Source organism: Rattus norvegicus, chromosome 3, assembly GCF_021556685.1.
Source record: "Rattus norvegicus strain SHRSP/BbbUtx chromosome 3, alternate assembly SHRSP_T2T, whole genome shotgun sequence".
Classification (NCBI taxonomy): domain Eukaryota; kingdom Metazoa; phylum Chordata; class Mammalia; order Rodentia; family Muridae; genus Rattus; species Rattus norvegicus.
This window is the reverse complement of record NC_141536.1, coordinates 23887488-23903952: the sequence shown is the minus strand read 5'-3', so window position 1 is coordinate 23903952 and position 16465 is coordinate 23887488. Positions and strand designations below refer to the sequence as shown.

Genomic DNA, 16465 nt, shown 5'->3' with positions numbered 1-16465 from the left:
CAAACTGGGTTACAGAGTATCACCCTGACTCAAAATAAAACAAAATCAAAATAGGTTTAACATTGAGTTTAATATGTGGTTAACATTTGAATTAAGTTTATCTATTTTCAACTACTTTCATTTGTATGCCTGTCTGCTCAAGGGTGGGATATAATCATGCAGAAGTATGCATACAGAAACCAGAGGAACACTTTCTGAGAGTTGCCAGTCATCTTGAGTAGCAAATCCTTTATTTGCTGAACCATCTTTCCACCCTAAAATCACAGGGACACCTGACATCTCTCAAATCTGCAGAGTTAGAGCCAAGATGATCCCTGAGAATTATTAACTAATAAGTGCATAATTTTTAACCTTCAGGCCAATGAATTCTTGTTTTGAAAGAGATGTATAGCATTCCTAGGGATTAAACACAATTGTGTTCTGTAGCTTTTATACACCCAAAAACACAAGTTCATGTATGCCTATGCAAACATATATACCTTCACAATATGAAAACATACACTCATTTTAGACAATTGTTATCCTAATATTTGTCTCCAGGAAATGCCACAGTGAGAACAGAATGTTATAATTCTGTCATGTGGCTTAGAGCTCACAACGACGTTACCAAGTCTTAGCTAATGGGAAAAGAAATTCATAAAGCCCTCCTAGCATGTGAGAGACAAATGTACTTTCTAACTATTTATCTTGATACTTTACATTTTTTTATCAAGAAAAGGGGATAAAATTAGCAAAGCACCCAAATAATCTGTTGTTTTTCTAATAAATAAGTTTTCCTCTCACAACCTGCTTTCCAGAAAACTTATGTTTAGGCAGAAACTAGAGTGTTGTCAAATGATGCACATTCTAGTTTGCAGGTGTTTTGTGTCAGCCTTCAACAGCAGTTAATTCTGGTAACACGGTTTTTCCTTTTTGTCCTGTTTCTGCAGCTGTACTAATGGGAAGATTGCCTCTAGCTGTCAGTTGTGTGATGGCTACTGTTACAATGGTGGCACATGCCAACTGGACCCTGAGACTAGCGTACCTGTGTGTGTGTGAGTATCAACTAATGTAATTTAAGACAGGGTTGCATGAAGATAGAGTCTCTATCCTAATGTTTTCCTTTCTGGGACAATACTCTTCAGTGAGTGCATCATGCACATCTTTGTCCAACTGTCCCTCATTGGCTCACGGTCTACATAATTCCGTTGTCATCAGCCTGTTAAAGATCTCATGAGGAGTAGCTCAATCAGTTCTTGCCATCTCTTCATTTCAGACATTCACAGCTTTTCAACGTGGAAATGCTGGAAAAACTGTTCTGGTTTTACAGAAATTATTAAGCTTTATGAAGCACACAGTTCATTGTGTGTGAGTGTGCATGTATGTGTGCTTGTGTTTGTGTGTGTGTGTTTGTGTGTGTGTTTGTGTGTGTGTGTGTTTGTGTGTGTGTGTGTTTGTGTGTGTGTGTGTGTGTGTCTGCAGATGGGCATGTGTGTGTAAGCATGTGTGTAAATTCTGCAGTAGTTGCAACTACTCTTTTTCAAAAGAGCTTGGATCATGTTTTCAAATATATGATGTTATTTGATGTTCTGTCAGGTTTAGAGTATCACACAATATAAACCAATTAAGTCCTTGGCTCTTTGAGAGTATATTTTGTGCAGGGAAAGCAGAGATTATCAATTAGAAAATATGGAATTTAATCTCTTCCTCTCCCCACTTTGCTGATTTTCTAGACTAGACCACCTAAAGCCCTTCCATTAATATGGTCAATATATTGAGTTTTATTTTAACCGTGTAAGGGGATTATACTCCAAAAGGAATCCAACCAGCTTCCTGTCCCACAAATTGTTACAGGAAAATGTGATCAGTGTGTATTTGAGGGAGGCAAGCATTCCTGGGAAAATTTTTATTTTATCTTACTATCAATGTATAACAAGTTTAAACATATATGGCAAATAAATCAGACACTATATTCAGTTGTATTTTACTGAAATTCTGCAGATGCTCTGTGGGGTTTAAAAGTCAGCGCTGTGACCAGAAAGAGAACCCTTGTGATCACTACTGTCAGAATGAGGGGATTTGCACTATAACTGCGTTTAATGAGCCGAGATGCAAGTAGGTTTAACCTTCCACTTACTGCTGTGCTTCCTGTGACATCATTTCAGGCCACAGTTCATTGGTTTAAATCATGAACATCCACATGCATTTCACAGTTTATACTTAATCTTGGGGCTCATCTCTGTCACATTTAATTAACCTATGCTTTGCTCATAGATAACTGTATACACTGCAGAGTGCCAGAGTGTGTAGATATATAGCAGGTGATGAAAAAGCTGCTCATCCTGCTTCCTAAAAACACATATGCTAGAAAAACAGATTTGAATTCCAGGAGGTCAGAAGCAAGTGGCTTAAAGTCTGCAAGTACTATATTTGGAACTTAAGTGGATTTTAAGTTCGACATTTCTATTTCAAAATCTGATGGGATAGTAAACTATTTGTTTCCTAGATTTACATCAGAGACAATTTGATTTACTAGGAAAAGAAATAAGTGCAAGCCAAAATATTTCAAGAAATTTAATTTCTTTATAGTTTACTTCATTCTTCCTTCATTCACTTTGTGGTAACTTGGATATCCATGGAAAGTAAACTCGTATTTTCTCATTCCAGTATTTCTTGTAAACTGACCACAGTAGAGGGTATTTTTGCCATATCCACTTGAGTTTTAGGGTTGGCACATATGTGGTGTCTTTCTTAATACTTAGTGTTAAAAGCAGTAGACCTGATTAGCACCTCGGAGTACATTCACTGAAGGTCAGGTTAGCCTAATGAAACTGCAAAACACAATCATGCTAAAATTCCAGCATTTCTTTAGCAAACCTTGGCTATTTTGTTATAATGAGCTGCTGGGATTATAACACAGAAACTTGAAATGAATACAGTTGGTTTGAAAATGAAAGTCATTAAACCAAAAAGGAATGTTCTGTAGATAAGGGGGTCCTACCATAATAATTTTGGTGCCACTTGAAGGGGAAAATGTGTGATCCCGAGGGTGCCTATGGAGGAAAGAATAGTCAGAATTGTGACTCATGGGTATTCAGAGTGACAGAGTTCAAAGTGATCATGGCACAAAGATAATGAAGGACGAATTTTGGGTTACTTTTATAACCCCTATAATTTCTGCTTTGGAATCAAGTCTTGGTTTATCCTGTTATTATTTGCTGCTTCTGAACAGAGTCTGTAAACTATGGCAACTCTGATTTGCCTCTTCATCATAAACAGGTATTTAGATGACTTCTTGTGCAAGGAATCCCTTTGTCACCAGAATAAAAAAATCCAAATGGCTATAGCACCCCACAGTAAACTTTAATCTTAAGCAAACAGCACTAGGGTCTAATAATCAGTGTAGCTGTTAAACTCAGCAAAAAAGACACAGGGTAACTACAGAAATTTAGGGACTTTCTTATATTTTTATATTACAATATCTGTATGTCTGTTTGCTCTCATGGAAGTTGTGTTTATACACTATATTTTCACTCTTATCAGTTTTTTGAAAGTAGGACAAATAAGATAAATATTATATATACAGCAAACAGTTCAGTCATAAAATTATAGAGAAATGTTTTCATTTACACATTAATTTATTAAGCAAATATAAATAACCAATAAGCATGGCATTTTTCAACTTACATAGCTTCACGGCCCTAAAACCTGACTCAGAAGTGCATTACATAATCTTCATATTTTATATTTATTCTTATGCTGCTGTACAGGATGACACACAGTGGTCACACAGGTCTGACCATTTATGCCTGATTATGGAATTAAGTGATGTTGCTCCCTCTGAACATTATCCATGCCAATATAGAATGCTACAAAATTTAAATTTCATTTTCACAAGAAGAATGTCTTTTAAGAAAAAATAAAATAATTTATTGATATAATAAAAATATTATCAAAGTGTGAAAAACAACTAAAAAAATAATTCATGATTCCAAGTGGAATAATCAAAGGCCTTTAGGTACTAATAATATTTTGAAACAAAAATGATAGAAGTTCTAAACATGAGGGATGGTTAAAAAAATCTAGGAAAGAGTAGCATGCTCAAAATACAATTGATATGAAAGCACCAGTGTAGGTTACTAAGGGCAAGAGACCATTGGGCCAGGATGCTGTAAAAAGTCTATGAAGAGTGTGTGCTACTTTGAAGATTAATTGAGAAAAAAAATATAACTTGGAAGAATTTATTCAGGAGTAGTTTCCTGTGAACTGAAGAAGCAGAGGATCTCCAGTAGCTTGAGTTGCAGAAAGATGAGCATTTTGTGTGCCTCACAATAACTGACAAATTACAAAGCTTCTGCTGGGCAAAGGACACTGTCATTAGGACATAACAGCAACCAACTGATTGGGAAAAGATCTTTACCAATCCTACATCTGATAGAGGGCTAATATCTAATACATACAAAGGACTCAAGAAGTTACACTCCAAAGAAACAAATAACCCTATTAAAAATGGTATACAATGCTAACAAGAATTCTCAACTGAGGAATATCGAATGGCCATGAAGCACCTAAAGAAATGTTCAACATCCTTAGTCATCATGGAAATGCAAATCAAAACAATCCTGAGATTTTACCTCATCCCAGTCAGAATGGCTAAGATAAAAAACTCAGGTGACAGCAGATGCTGGCAAGGATGTGGAGAAGGAGGAACACTCCTCCATTTTGGTGGGATTGCAAACTGGTACAACCTCTCTAGAAATCAGTCTTGAGGTTTCTCAGAAAATTGGGCATAGTACTACCTGAGGACTATACCAGCTACACCACTCCTGAGCATATACCCAAAAGATGTTCTAACATGTAACACGGACACATGCTCTACTCCGTTCATAGCAGCCTTATTTATAATAGTCAGAAGCTAGAAACAACCCAGCTATTCTTCAGTAGGGGAATGGATAGGGATGAGATTAGCTGAAATGCCCAACAAAGGGGAGGGAGAACCTGTAGAGACCATATCTGGAAATTAGGCAAAGCCCCTGATTGGGGGATGGGGCCACCCACTCATCTCCAAATTTGTAACCCAGAATGGCTCTTGTCTAAAGGAAATATGAGTACATAGTGTGGAGCAGAGACTGAAAGAAAGGCCACCCACAGACTTACCCATCTGGGGATCTAGCTCATACATAGACACCAAACCCAGACACTACTGTGAATGCCAAGAAGCACTTGCTTACAGGAGCCTGTTATAGCTGTCTCCTAAGAGAGTCTGCCAGAACCTGACAAATACAGAGGTGGATCCCCACAGCCATCCATTGAACGGGGCACAGGGACCCCAATGGAAGAGTTAAAGAAAGTACTGAAGGGGCTGAAGGAGTTTGCAATCCCATAAGAACAGCAACAATATTAAGCCATCAGACTCCCCAGAGCTCCCAGAGACTAAACCACCATCCAAAGAGCACACATGGAGGGACCCAAGGCTCCAGCCTCGTATGAAGCAGAGGATGGCCTTGTCTGGCACCAATAGGAGGAGATACGCTTGGTCCTGTGAAGGCTCGATTCCCCGGTGTAGGGGAGTGCAAGGGCAGTGAGGTGGGAGTGGGTGGGTGGGATGAGGAGCACCGTCATAGAAGCGGAGGAAAGAGAGATAGGATAGAGGATTCTGGGGGATAAGCCAGGAAAGGGGATAATATTTGAAATGTAAATACACAAAATATCCAATTTTAAGAAAGGAAAATGTTATAAGCCCTTATGCAGACAGAATTCACAGAAATCTACAAAGTTAGGATGAGGCAGTGAGGAACAGCAGAGATTTCTTCCACATTGTTTAGTTAGGGATTCAATAAAGGATAAAAATAAGAACAGGGAAACATTTCTGCAGTGAAAAAGACTTAGCCATTAAGAATGTACTTATTGAAATAGCATTTTAAACATTAATGTATTCGCTTTTCATCCCCTCCCTCCTCCCTTCACACTATCTCTCGTCCCATCCTCAATCTTCCCTTCCCTTCTCCTTGAGAGGGTGGAATACAGCCTGCCCCCAGGATCCCTCCCACCCTGCCATATCAAGTCTCAGCTGGACTAGGTGTATTCTCTCCCACTGAAGTCACACAAGACAGCCCTACTGGGGAACAGATTCCACAGCAGGCACGGCTTTAGGGAAAGACTTAGCTCTAGTAGTTGGCTGACTCACGTGAAGACTTGGCTGCATATGTGCTACATATGTTGGGGGTACATCCAGCACCTGTGTGCTCTTATTTTCGTTTCTTCCTCCATCACTTCCATAAGACTCCCAGAGCACTGCCCGATGTTTGGAGGTGGACCTCTGCATCTCTTTCAATGAATTGCTGGATGGAGCCTCTCAGAGAAAAGTTATTCTGGTTCCTATGCGCAAGCGTAACAGAGAATCATTAATTGTTTCAGGGATTGGTGCTCGCCCATGGGATGGGTCTCAAGTGAGGCCAGTTATTGGTTGTCCATTCCCTAAGTTTCCGTTCCCTCTTAGTCTATGCATTTCATATAGAGAGGAAAAATTTGGGGTTCAAAAGTTTTGTGGGTAGTTAGTGTCTATTCCTCCACTGGGACACTGCCTGTCTATAGGAAGTTTGAAGCCCCATTTTTAGTATCCACAATGGTAGAGAGTGGAGATCAGGTTTGCTTTCATATTTGTAGCTCCTAAGAAGGAAGCTAGGGTATATGAAAGTAAAAACAAATAAGCCTTAGATATCTTTAGCATATTTACAATTTCTATAGTTATAATGTGTAACTAAATGTAAGTAAAATTTAATATCACCTACAGGTTACATGCAATACAAAGCAATCCAGGTAAAGGACTATACAGTTCCCATAGTATTGTTTTTTATGAAACAACTCTTATATGGGGAGATGTTTAGGAAAGAGTGTTTCAGCCTGATCTCTCACAGTAGTGATCAATACCTCCAGTGAAAATGTGATGTGTGCCATTTCATCTAAAACCTTTTTAGGAAACAAAACAAAATCTTCTACAAGCGTCTCAACCTGGTGCTTGTGTTTGCTTCAATGGCATATCATTTTTCCTTTCTTCACGAGAGGCAAACGTCCTGAAGTGTATGGAACTAATACACACAGTAGGAAAGTCAATAAAGTATTCAGATCTTATGAAGGTGACAGCTCGGTTTTCCTACATAGAAATTTTATTGCTATATCCTTCAATTTAGGGAGCAGATTTGTTGTTTGAAAGCCTTCACTTTTGTCTCTAGATGGCCATTTTCATTTATTACTTTGTGTGCAACAAAAAGGAAATGGCAAAGAAAAGCCAAGAAATAAAACAGCACATTTTTCTACTTACTTGAAGAAAGTTTTGAGTACTCATTGAAAACTGTGAAAACTATATTTTAAAATGGTCTATTATGTTATTTTGACAATATTATTGAGCTCATTTTTATGTTAAAATAGTAATAAAGTTATATTTAAATTTTTATTATTTTTAGTTCATGTATATATCAGTTCTGTCTACATGTATAACTGTGTAGCACATGCATGACTGGCACCCACCTGTGCCGGAGAGAGGTGGTGGCTTCCCGGCCTCTGTGAGTCATCATGGAGGCTCAAACCCTGGTCCTCTGGATCTGTAGCTGCTGCTCTAAACAAATGAGTTATCTCTCCAATCACATAAATAAGAAATAATGAAACTCATTAGGAAACTGTTCATACCTCCCTGAGTCTAAGAATTTCTTATAGGTTTAGCATCTCACATGAGATCCAGAATTTGTACACTACATGGACTTACCTCCATATTCTTACTCTATAGCAATACCTATAGTTCTTTCAGTCATCTGCAGTAAATGGTTGATTGGCTCTCTTCTGTTAACTGTACTTCACTGCCATTCCACATGCACATAGTTTTGCACACACAAGCCATGGAAAGTCAGCTACGTGCTGCACCTCACTATCTTTGCTCAAGAAGTCAAATAAAACAATTATCACGTGTTTTTATGCAATTAATTCTTCATGCCCTACTGGTTCAAACCACATGTCAGTTCTTATTAGCAGGTCATTCATTTATAAAGGATGCTTCTTGGATTTTTTTTTCAAGACAGGTCTTATTCTTTAAACAGGCTTTACTCAAACTCAATATTTAACCCAGGCTGGCATTGAACTAACAACATTCCTTTTACCTTACTTCCTAAGTGGTGGCATTAGAAGTGAGCCATAACCTTCAGCTGCCTATTTTATTTTTGGTGTCCTTACTTGGAATAATACCATCTGTATGTATACACCTTGATATGCACTAATTTTCTAAGACTAACAGTGAGCAGCGAGGACTATTGGATTCAAAGTTAAAAGCTTGTGAAACCAATCCCCTCTAACTTTATACAAGTTAATGCTTTGTGCTCTTAAATACATGGTAGGACGAGCCATTCAGCAATACAATTTAATTCTGTGTGGTCTGAAGTATTTAGATGTAGTTCTGATTAGAGTTTTATTAGAGTTTTGTCTTAAAATTGGCTCAGAGTCAGTTCTAGATAGATATGTTCCAAAATTTCTCTAATGTATCTATGAATGCATTTCAAAATCAACCTTCATATTAACATAGATAATAAAAATAGCAAAAAGCATTTTAATATTATAGAGCAACCATGCAGCTAGGTATTAATTTTATGGGATCAATTTCCCTGAGATAAACTCATCCCTTTATGCTTAGAGAATAAAGATACTAGCCACAGAACAGTTATCTCCCTGCCTTTGTATACAGAGTACTAGGATTATAAGTGCACATCACCATCTTGAAACCAAATTTTATATTTAATTTTTATATGTCTTTTATGATTTATTTTCTTCATAGCTCAAAATAATATACAAGATTATATCTAGATATATATAAATACCTAATATACCTAAGAATATGAGAAGGAAATGTATCTGTTGAATTACAAATGCTTTATGAAATGATAAAATGCTGCAATCTTTTTTGTTCACACATGTATATGAGAAATATTTTGATGATAATGAGTTGTAAGCCATCCTGGGATATACAGCAGCTCAACCCAGTACAGATAGCACAGTGATGTCTTCTAAAATCTAAGGGCTTGAATATACTTTGAAGGAGTGTTTGTGTAGTATAAGAAAAGGCAATGAATCTATTATGCAGGACTACAAAAAGAAAATTAAATATATGCTGCATGCAAATATGTTAATAGATCCACTCACACAACCATAAGCACACACACACCAATATCTGTGTGTGTATATGTGTGTGATGTGTGTATGTGTGTGTATATATATATATGTATGTATGTATATATATGTATATATATGTGTGTGTGTATAATCAGCAATATTCAAATTACATATAAGATATTTTCTTAAAGAGTTTTCTCTGTGCACAGAAAAATCTTAAAATGTAATGATGGGTACATATTATTGATATTTGAATATTGTTGATTTTAAAAATATAATTCTCTCTGTAATTTTATTTTCTTTAATACCCTGAAGAAAAAGAAAGTTCTTAAACTATATATGAATTTTCTAAAAATGGAAAACTAAAAACATCTACCTCAAGTATTTTATTGCTTCAGAAACCATATCTATTTAGGTGCTCACTGTTTTCCAAAGGCAACCTGGAAATATGCCAGGACACTTCCCCCATTGTGTGTTATTGTTTCCTGCCCAGGGCAAGAACAGTTTCCCAGGTGGTCAAAAGAATTTAGCACTATGAGTTTTATGCTGTAGTTTTACATTTCAAACCAGAGCTAAAAGTCTGACTCATTCTCTCTCTCCCTCCCTCTTTCTCTCCCTCCCTCTCTCCCCCTGCCTCTCCCTCCTCCCTCTCTCTCTCTCTTCAGTTTTTTAACTAGGTTAAATATCAATAGGCACATGTGTTGAGGGAGGCACAATTTCCACAAAATTCTAACCATGTATCTTGCTATGTCCATTGTGTTCACAACTTCCACATGGGGAAATCTAACCTTCTTCTTAGTGTGGCCTTTGGACATGGAGCATACTTCTGTGAAGTTGGCCTTTGAGTCCTTACTATAGTCCACCTCACCCTTAAATTTGTGTGTCTTATTCCTCTCCACAAGATGACAAATTCTTTCCCTTGATACATTGTTTCAGATTTACTCACTACTTCCCAAACATTAATATGCATTCTTTATGTATCATATAATTGCTTTGCATTGCTACACAGTTTAAGAATAAATGTCTTCATTGCATTGTGCCTATAGTTTAATCCCATTTTTGTGATAGCATCCATTACTTGTTAATAAGTTTCACAGTTAAGAGTCAGAAAATATAGAATGATTTACTGTGCACTTGATCCACTTTACTTGATCCCTCTTTGTTGTTTTCAATTCCATTGTACTGTATATTCTGAATATTCTGGAGCTTTTATTGTGCTCTCTTTAGAGGGAGGACTCAGAAGATTGCAAATGACATCTTATGAAGAGAAGCTAATTTCATTCAGTTTGTTTTGTCTTCTCCAAACACATGTGTTGCTCATTCATTGTCTTGCTTTGGCGCTCTCTCTCTCTCTCTCTCTCTCTCTCTCTCTCTCTCTCTCTCTCTCTCTGAAAAGAAGCAAGAGCAGAAGAAAGTTTTCCAAGGCTGTTGTGCAAAGACATGAGAGTGGAAGAGATATTCTCTAAGTACTCCTCTAATGCTGTAAAGAGACTCCATGACCAAGGAAACTCTTATGAAAGAAAGCAATTAAATGGTGGCTTGCTAGGAGTTTTAGAAGGTTAATCAGTGATCATTATGGTGGAAAGCATGATGACTAACATGTTGTCATAGCAGTAGCTGAGAACTACATCCAGATCATTAGGCAGAGAGGGTGAATGACACATGTCCAGCCTGATGTGAGCTTTCAGAACCTCAAAGTTCATCTGAGAGACATACTTCCTTCAACAAGGACATACCTATTGCTAATCCTTCTAATCTTTATGAAACAGTGCCACTTCCTGATGACCAAGCATAAAAATATGGCATTACAGGGGGTCATTATCATTCAAACCACCACAAATATTTAGGGCTTGGAGCATTAAAAAATAAATGATGCTTGTGGCAAATGATATTAAACTCTTAAGTAATTTTCAGCAACTTACATGCTTAGCTAGGTGTTTGAAATGGCTTCAAGAGAAAGTAGGGTGTGGTACCAGGCAGCTCTGGGTGGTCCAGTTAGTTCATATTGTTCTTAATAAGGTGTTGCAATGTCCTTCAGCTCCTTCTGTCCTTCCCCTAGCTCTTCCACTGGGGTCATGTAGCTCAGTCTGATGATTGGCTGCAAGCACTCACATCTGTGCTGGTCAGGTGTTGGTAGAACCTCACAGGGAACTGCCACACCTGCTCCTGTTAGAAAGTGCTCTTTGGCATTAGCAATAGTGGAGGGGGTTGGTGTCTGCAGAGGTGTTGGATCTCTAGGTCGGGTGGTCTCTGGATGGCCCTTCCTTTAGTCTCCATTCCATTTCTTCCCATATTTTTCCTTTGGATAAGAACATTTCTGGGTTAAAATTTTGAGGTGCTTGGGTGACCCCATATCTCCAGCTATGTAGGTAGCAGAGAATGACATTGTCTGACATTAATGGGAGGAGAAAGTCACATGATGCCTGAGTATAGGGGGTGCTAGATCAGTGAGACAGGAGAAGGTGACTGAGTGGAGGAGCAAAGGGAAGAGGGAGAGGGGATGGGATGAGGAGTTTGTGGAGGTGTAACTAGGGTGGGAGATTTCATTTGAAACATAAATGAATAAAATGATTAACAAAAAAGAGATAGTAGGGGAATTCTAGTAACATTGAAGATACAAGTTGTCACAGTGGTTTTAAAAGATCTTACTAACATGAGAATCTATGAGAACAGTGATTATTTTTCTTTTCTTTTATTGGTTATTTTCCTTATGTCCATTTCAAATGTTAACCCCTTTCACGGTTTTCCCTCTGGAAACCTTCATTCTACCCGCCCCCACCCTCTGCCTCCCTGTGTGTGCTCCCCCACCCACCCTCCCACTCCCTCCTACCTACCCGTCCTGGCATTTACTTACAATGGAGCTTCAAGCCTTCACAGAACCACGGCCCTCTCCTCACATTGATGCCCAACATGGCCCATCCTCTGCTACATATGCTGCTAGAGGCATAGGTCGCTCTACGTGTACTCTTTGGTTGGTTGTCTGGAAACTCTGGTTTATCTGGTTGGTTGATATTGTTTTTCTTCATATGGGGTTGAAAACCCCCTCAGTTACCTCAGTCCTTTCTCTAACTCCTCCTCTGGGGACCTTGTTCACAGTCCAAAGGTTGGCTTCGAGCTTCTGCCTCTGTATTTGTCACGCTCTGGCAGAGCCTCTCAGGAGACAGCTGTATCAGGTTCCTGTCAGCATGTGCCTCTAGACATCCCCAATAGTAACTGGGTTCAGTGACTGCATTTTTTGATGAATCTCCATAGGTGGCAGCTCTGGATGGCCTTTACTTTAGTCTCTGTTCCATTCTTTGTCTCCGTATTTCCTCCTGTGAGTATTTTGTTTCCTCTTCTAAGAAGTGCTGTAGCATCCACACTTTTGTCTTTCTAATTCTTGAGCCTCATGTGGTCTATAAATTGTACCTTGGTAATTCTAAGCTTTTGGGCTAATAACCACTTATCAGTGAGTACATATCATGTATGTTCTTTTGTGATTGGGTTACCTCACTCAGGAAGATATTTTCTAGTTCCACTTTTTAATATCTGAGTAGTACTCTATTGTGTAGATGTACCACACTTTCTGAATCTATCCCTCTGTTGAAGGACATATAGGTTCTTTTCAGCCTCTGGCTATAATAAATAAGGCTGCTATGAACATAGTGGAGCATGTGTCTTTGTTATATGTTGGGGCATTTTTTGGGTACATGTCCAGGAGTAGTATAGCTGGTTCCTCAGGTAGTACTATGTCCAATTTTCTGAGGAATCTCCAATCTGATTTCCAGAGTTGTTGTAGCAGCTTGAAATCCCTCCAGCAATGGAGGAGCGTTCCTCTTTCTTCACATACTCACCAGCATCTGCTGTCACATGAGATTTGACCTTAGCCATTCGGACTGGTGTGAGATGGAATCTCAGCATTGCCTTGATTTGCATTTCACTGATGACTAAGGATGTTGAGCACTTCCTTAGGTGCTTCTTGGCCATTTGATATTCCTCATTTGAGAATACTTTGTTTCGCTCTGTACCTCACTTTTAATAGGGTTATTTGAATCTCTGGAGTCCAACTTCTTGAGTACTATGTATTGGATATTAGCCTTCTATTGGAAGTAGGATTGGTAAAGATCTTTTCTCAATCTGTTGGTTGCCATTTTGCCCTATTGACAGTGTCCTTTGCTTTACAGAAACTTTGCACTTTTATGAGGTCCCATTTGTTGATTCTTGATCTTAGAGAATAAGCCATTGGTGTTCTGTTCAGGAAATTTTATGTACATTGTGATGCTTTTGGAAGTATATAGACTTTTTGGCAAGGTTCACCTAAAACCATCAAAAAAACACAAGTATTTTGCAGTACAATTCAGGTTAGTAGCAAATTACAGTTATGAAGTAGCAATGAAATTAATTTTTTTGTTAAAGGCCACTACAACATGAGGAACTATATGAAAGAGTCACAGCATTAGGACAGTTGAGGACCACTGTATTTATAAAAAGCCATGGGTTTTTTTTAACCGAGAACATGGCCTGTGTTGTTATAAAGTGTCCCACTCAGTCTGCCACCTGACAGTTCCTTATTCAATTCCTCTTTCCCCATTTCCAAGAGGATGTGCCTATACCTCTACCCCATGCTGCCACCCTCCCTCTACTTCCTAGGGGCCTAACGTCTCTTGAGGGTTAAGTGCAACTTCTCTCACTGAGGCTAGACCAGGCAGTCCTCTACTTACTCTCTCTCTCTCTCTCTCTCTCTCTCTCTCTCTCTCTCTCTCTCTCTCTATATATATATATATATATATATATATATATATATATATATATATATATATATGTCAGGGTCTCAAACCAGCTAGTATATGCTGCCTGGTTGGTAGCTCAGTGTCTGAAAGATCTTGGGATTCGGGTTAATTTAGACTGCAGGTCTTACTCTAGGGTCATCCTACTTCTCAACTTCTTCTAGCCTTTCCCTAATTTAACCACAGAAGTCCTCTACTTTATTCCATTGGTTGGGTGTAAGTATCTGCATCCAGCGAAGAAACAGCCAATATTAAATTAAATGGAGAAATAATTGAAGCAATCCCACTAAAATCAGGGACTAGACAAGTTTGCCTAGTTTCTCCCTATCTATTCAATATAGTACTCAAAGTTCTAAGCCAGAGTAATTATACATCAAAAGGTCAAAGGGATACAAATTGGGAAGGAAGAAAACAAGTTATCACTTTGTTCAGATGATATGATAGTATACATAAGTGACCCCAAAAATTCTACTAGAGAACTCCAGTTGATAAACAACTTCAGCAAAGTGGCTGGATATAAAATTAACTCAAATCAGTATTCTTCCTTTATACAAATGATAAAAGGGCTAAGAAATAAAATTAGAAAACAACACCCGTCACAATAGTCACCAATAATATATAAAATCTTGGGGTAACTCTAACCGAACACATGAAAGATCTGTATGAGAAGAACTTTAAGTCTCTCAAGAAAGAAAGTGAAGAAGACCTCAGAAAATGGAGAGATCTCCCATGCTCTTGGATTGGTAGGCTTAACATAGTAAAAATGACTATCCTAAGAAAACCATGCAATTTTTAAAAGGAAATTAATAGTGAACACTAATTTTCAGGATAAACAAGACAATGATTTTTCAAGTTAAAAATGACTAATGTGTTTCCTAGTAGAAAGTACAAACACAGAATAACAAACCTTATATGTTGTAATTTCACTTTTGTTCAAATTTTTCCTTCTATATCTATTGTCTTATTGTGGACATACTGTATCTATTGTCCCACACTGTTGTAAAGATTAAAAACAACTAACATATATTAATCACATAGAACACTGTTTTCCAAACTGTGAACAGTTTTAGAAACTAACGTTATTATTGATTAGCTTTAAAGTGACCAGAAAATGGTATAATCTATCCCTCAAAGGTCTGAAAACAAAAAATGGAAGCCAAATAAGAACATCCCTGCAAAAGGACATGCTTGATATTGAAAGAACGATATAATCATATCAGCAGCCAATGACCTTGACATAAGTGGCCACTAGGGGAGCAGAGAAAAAAGAAAAAAAAAATGCCGAGATGGAAACCTCTTGTGACTCCTGAAAGCAAGGCAGGATTTGACTTTATAAAAACAGTGAAAGAAAACAGAGAAACTTTATTCCTCTCAAAGGTGATCTTGTGGGGAACTGAGGGCCAGGCACTAGAGCAGTAGGTGACAGAAATCTGTCTTTCCATTGGATTTGCCATTGTTCTAATATAATGATCTTACTAGAAGCACTTTATTATTTTCCAACTCCTGAGAGAGAATAAAATGGATGAAATGCTCATCTGCTGTTTGAGAAACTGGAGCTTAGATTTTGGAAGGAAGATGAAGGGCTCTTTCATCTTTTGTAAAGCTCTGACATTACAAAAGTAGGAATTATCTCTTTATTTTTCCATGCCTGGAAAAGGCCTTACTGACACCCTTGGCCTTGCAGAAGGGAGCCACATTCATTGGCTCTGGGAGTCTGTCTATCAGGGGGAGCAGACTTCCTTCATGCAGATCAGTGGATCTAGAGAGAAGGCCAAGAAAAGTCCTAGGGGTTTTCAGAGTGATTCCAAGCAAATCCCACATTTCTAGAAAGGTGAACTTGAGAAGCCTGTAGTGCCCACACTTCAGTCAGATCACTGTGTGTTACTAATTTGATTCTGCCCCTAAGAGTATTTTGAAAACACAAAACATGAAATGTGCATGTTGTTCAAAGCCGCAAAATGCAATATAGCCTGCCACATCAATACTTGTCCTATCTAGTCCCAGGGGACAGGCTATAACTTGTTCCAGCTTTTGCTCTGCTTGTCAAGCTGCTAGAAATAGATACAATACATCACATTTTTCTGAGCAAGCTTAAGCTCTAGATTGTACCTTCAGAAGACAGTGATCATTCTTACCAATGAGAGATTTAATTTCTGGTTGACATAACATTAATATATTATTTATATTCAAAGAATAAATAATTTGTAGCTTTTCACATTAATGTCTTCACCTCCCCTACCCCTTTTCCAAATCCAATATCCTACTCTCATTCACAGCTCTCTAGTAAACCACTTACTGTCACGTTCCCTTCCTCTCAGACTCCCATATCCAAGAGGTTACATAGACCTTCTCCAGCATTCCTTGCCTAATTTATGCCATTATCTTAGACAGCAATACCAGCAGGCATTCCTTGTGAACCAACCTGCTATGCTGATAAGGAAATCACTTAATCTAATCACAGATATTTATGTCTCTCTTTCTCCTTCAAATTCAATCACCACTGTCAACCTAAGTACTTCAGCATACCATGACTGTATCCTCCTCTTCTACCTCATTTCAATCCACAG

At 38.1% G+C, this 16465-nt stretch overlaps 1 protein-coding gene across 2 annotated transcripts in view; it reads left to right on the top strand.

Annotated features, from left to right (window-relative positions):
- Lrp1b (LDL receptor related protein 1B) overlaps positions 1-16465 on the top strand; it is a 2085328-nt gene that overhangs the window by 2049389 nt on the left and 19474 nt on the right. Inside the window, exons 86-87 of one of the 2 annotated variants that reach the window (XM_087654910.1) lie at positions 930-1034; positions 1981-2094. In XM_087654910.1, coding sequence (XP_087511036.1) covers positions 930-1034; positions 1981-2094 — 219 coding nt within the window. The remainder of the gene's footprint in view (positions 1-929; positions 1035-1980; positions 2095-16465) is intronic. The other variant, XM_087654909.1, reaches the window with a different exon arrangement.